This window comes from Medicago truncatula, chromosome 7 (assembly GCF_003473485.1).
Source record: "Medicago truncatula cultivar Jemalong A17 chromosome 7, MtrunA17r5.0-ANR, whole genome shotgun sequence".
NCBI classification, from domain to species: domain Eukaryota; kingdom Viridiplantae; phylum Streptophyta; class Magnoliopsida; order Fabales; family Fabaceae; genus Medicago; species Medicago truncatula.
Window position 1 is genome coordinate 4,398,469 of NC_053048.1, and position 3,932 is coordinate 4,402,400.

A 3,932-nucleotide genomic window follows, 5' to 3' on the forward strand; every position below is an offset into this window, starting at 1 on the left:
AGAAGTCTACTCACTGACGTTCATCGTAGACAAGGGGAAGAAGAGAGAAAGCATAAAGATAAATAACAAGAAAGTAAAATGAACTTTTATTAGAAAGACAATTGTCACATATTGTATTCCAAGAAAAGATGAATATTTGTGATGGCTAGCTACTCTATTTATAGTACACAATTGACTTCAAATCTAAGCAAGTATATTCCAAGAATATTCCACGGTAGATTGTGCGCCAAGATAGAATAGCTTAGAGCCCAAGCAAAAGCAGCAAAAGGTCTTCTGGAGGGTGGCACGGCCGTGCCAAGGCTAGCACGGGCCGTGCCAGGCTTCTGACTTGTGGAAGACATATTTTGTCTCCCAATCTTCATATTTTCGTGTCCAATCTGCTCCAAATCCCTTTCTTTTGCTCCAAGACTCAATCCATCCAATATTCTTCCCTGAAATATAATAAATTGCAATTTAAAGTAAACTATCCTAAAAAGGAAATAATACTAATATAAAATTATATAAAATCTAAATAAAACTAAACTAAAAAGCATATTAAAATAGTATATAAATGACTCATCAGAGAGCATTCGAACCCTTAGGAATATATTGAGAATCTAATAAGCGAGAGACATCCCTTATCTACAATACAGTTTTATTAGGTTGAGTTAAACATAAAATGTAATAATAATTACATCGCCTTACATGTGCATTTCTTGCGACAATTCAATAATCAATCGTCATACTTTTTTTATAAGAAGTCAATATTCATAGTTCAAACAAACAAGACTTATTGAGCTGCTGAGTGATCTCACATAATGAAAATAGGGTGCTTAAACTTTACTATATAAAGCAAATCAAATTCTAAAACCTCACAAAGACATAAAAACAAACAAAAAATCCACTTGCAAAATAATGGCTTCATCAATCAATAACCGAAAACCAAGTGAAATTTTTAAAGCACAAGCTTTATTATACAAAAACATGTATGCCTTTGTAGATTCTATGTCTCTGAAATGGTCAATTGAGATGAACATACCAAATATTATCCACAATCATGGCAAACCAATTACTCTTTCAAACTTAGTTTCAATTCTTCAAATTCCATCAACCAAAGTCGATAACGTGCAGCGTCTCATGCGTTACCTCGCACACAATGGATTCTTTGAGATAATTACAAATCAAGAATTAGAAAATGAAGAAGAAGCTTATGCTCTCACTGTTGCTTCAGAGCTTCTTGTTAAAGGAACTGAACTTTGTTTAGCTCCAATGGTTGAGTGTGTTCTTGATCCAACACTTTCAACTTCATTTCATAACTTAAAGAAATGGGTTTATGAGGAAGATCTCACTCTATTTGCTGTCAATTTAGGTTGTGATTTATGGGAGTTTCTTAACAAAAACCCTGAGTATAATACATTATACAATGATGCTTTGGCTAGTGATTCCAAAATGATTAATTTGGCAATGAAAGATTGCAATTTGGTGTTTGAGGGGTTGGAATCAATTGTGGATGTTGGTGGTGGAAATGGAACAACTGGTAAGATTATTTGTGAGACATTTCCTAAGTTGACTTGTGTTGTTTTTGATCGTCCAAAGGTTGTAGAGAATTTATGTGGAAGTAACAATTTGACATATGTTGGTGGGGACATGTTCATATCTGTTCCTAAAGCTGATGCTGTTTTGCTTAAGGTATGCTTTTCTAAACTAAGATATTTTTTCTCAGTCACTTTGTTTTAAAATTCTAATTTTTAGGCCCTTTAGAATTTTCAATCCTAAAATTGTTGTGTAGCAAAACCATCATAATGTTTATGTCATGTCAAGAAAAAACTTACTAGGTCACCACTTTTGGATGCTAAAACATGAGCAGGACCAAAAGCATAATTTAAAAAAATGAAAAATTTAAAATGATAAATGGGAAAGATAAAGTTATTATTAATAATGTTGACACTAATTTTAGAAGTTTTTTTCTTCTTTTATTTTGTGTTAATCCTGCGGTGTTTAGGAAAAAGAGCCCTCATAATTCGAAGATTGATGGGAGATAAATAAACTCCGACAAAAAATTGTTACATCTAGAAATTGAACTCAGGTTCTCTTAAACAATTGCTTAGTTACTAAATTCCTTGCTTACTTTTATTTTTTAAAACTACAAGTATTGCTTGGTTACTTTTTTTTTTTAAAACTACAAGTTGATCAGTTTACATATGAAGTTATGAAAGATAATTTGAAAATTTATTTATTTGAGTCTGTAATTCAATTCACATAAAGTTATTAAGGAAATTTATAGTTTTTCCTCTATTGCTTTCTTTTCCTTTGCAGGCGGTTTTGCATGATTGGACTGATAAGGATTGCATAAAGATACTAAAGAAATGTAAAGAAGCTGTTACAAGTGATGGAAAAAGAGGAAAAGTGATTGTGATAGATATGGTAATAAATGAAAAGAAAGATGAGAACCAACTTACTCAAATAAAGCTACTCATGAATGTTACAATTTCATGTGTTAATGGAAAAGAGAGAAATGAGGAAGAATGGAAAAAGCTCTTTATAGAAGCAGGCTTCCAAGATTACAAAATATCTCCTTTTACTGGATTAATGTCTCTTATAGAGATCTATCCTTAAAATACTAATGGTTTAATCCATTTAGTAGTTTACATGCTGTTATAACAAAATAAATTTATAATAAGCACAACCCATTTGGGTTGGTCTGGTGGTATTGGCTTGGGATCTTGAAGTGTGCTCCTTTTGAAGATCTTAGGTTCGATTCTCCAGCACTTGATTGATGTTGTGAACTTAATAAAGTCACATGTCTTATGATAATTTGGGGAAGAAAGACACTGACCTTGACTTGTGTGATTTTCTTGGACCTAAATTGTGATGTTTCCTTTGTATAAATTTTGATTTTCGTATTTTGTACCACAATAATAGCAAGAGCAAGTTATTGATAAAACAAATGTTGGTGTTTTATTGCTCTTTTGTTACCTTGATATGAATTATGATTTAACCACTCTATATTCAAAGATTTGCATATGCAAGATTTTGACTCATATAGTATGAAATGAATCAAATTTCATTCATTGATTGATTCAAGTGATAAAAACATACTCTTAAAAATTGGGCCGGACTGGCCGGTCCGATCGGTTAGATTGGAAACCGGACAATCCTGCATTACATTAACTAGACCGATCATGCAATTGAATTGTTAGAGTTTCTTGAACCGATCAAATTCGCATATACCGATGGCTCCAGTTCAACGAAAACAATCTAGTGCTATTATTTAAAGGGTATGTCTAACATGTGTAATATTGCACATGTTAAAGGAACTAAAAGTAGTAACTTTTTGTTGTTGGTCTAGTAGCCTAGTGGCTCGAGCTCATGCATATATATGTGGAGATGTGGGGTGTATGGGGTTCGAACTCCGACCCCTGCATAAATTATGCAATGTCCATACCAGTTGATTTAACCTCTTGGGGACCTGGAAAATATTAATTAAAAATTATATAATATGAAGCACAAGTTTTGATACAATATTACTTTTTTAAACTTCCTAACATGAGGTGCTATAATTAATTGGGCAGCGCTATAATTAATTGACTTCCTAGCTGTATTTGTAGAAAACACGGGAAACCAACCAATCATATAGCCTTTGTATTACCTCGCAACATTCAACATTTCCGTATTTAAAGGAATGCATGTTGAAAGTGTCTAGTGTAGAATATATACCAATATATTTTAAGAACAATTGAGTAGTGGTTGAACAAGTAACTGAGTTCAGTTGTTTCTCATATAAAATTATTGACCCTAAAGATATAGTAGGAAAATCATGGCACAATTCTTCCTGGGTCTTAGTACTATATAAGACTTCATTTTTCAATTGTCTTAGTACTATATAAGACTTCATTTTTCAATTATTTTAGTGGCTTAAAGATAGAGAATCTTGATAACCAAATGGGGAAACT

At 32.3% G+C, this 3,932-nt stretch overlaps 1 protein-coding gene across 1 annotated transcript; it reads left to right on the forward strand.

Moving 5' to 3' along the window:
- The first annotated feature begins 817 nt into the window (after window positions 1–817).
- Window positions 818–2,940, forward strand: LOC11419743 (isoflavone-7-O-methyltransferase 9). The gene is made up of 2 exons (XM_003621436.4): window positions 818–1,668; window positions 2,296–2,940. The coding sequence occupies exons 1-2, from the start codon at window positions 895–897 to the stop codon at window positions 2,593–2,595; spliced, it is 1,074 nt and encodes a 357-aa protein (XP_003621484.1). The 5' UTR covers window positions 818–894; the 3' UTR covers window positions 2,596–2,940.
- Window positions 2,941–3,932: the final 992 nt, after the last annotated feature.

Coding starts and splice junctions, on each gene's coding strand:
- LOC11419743 (XM_003621436.4), top strand. CDS start 895: ATGGCTTCATCAATCAATAACCGAAAACCAAGTGAAATTTTTAAAGCA. Junction 1,669..2,295: donor CTGATGCTGTTTTGCTTAAG/GTATGCTTTTCT, acceptor TTTCCTTTGCAG/GCGGTTTTGCATGATTGGAC.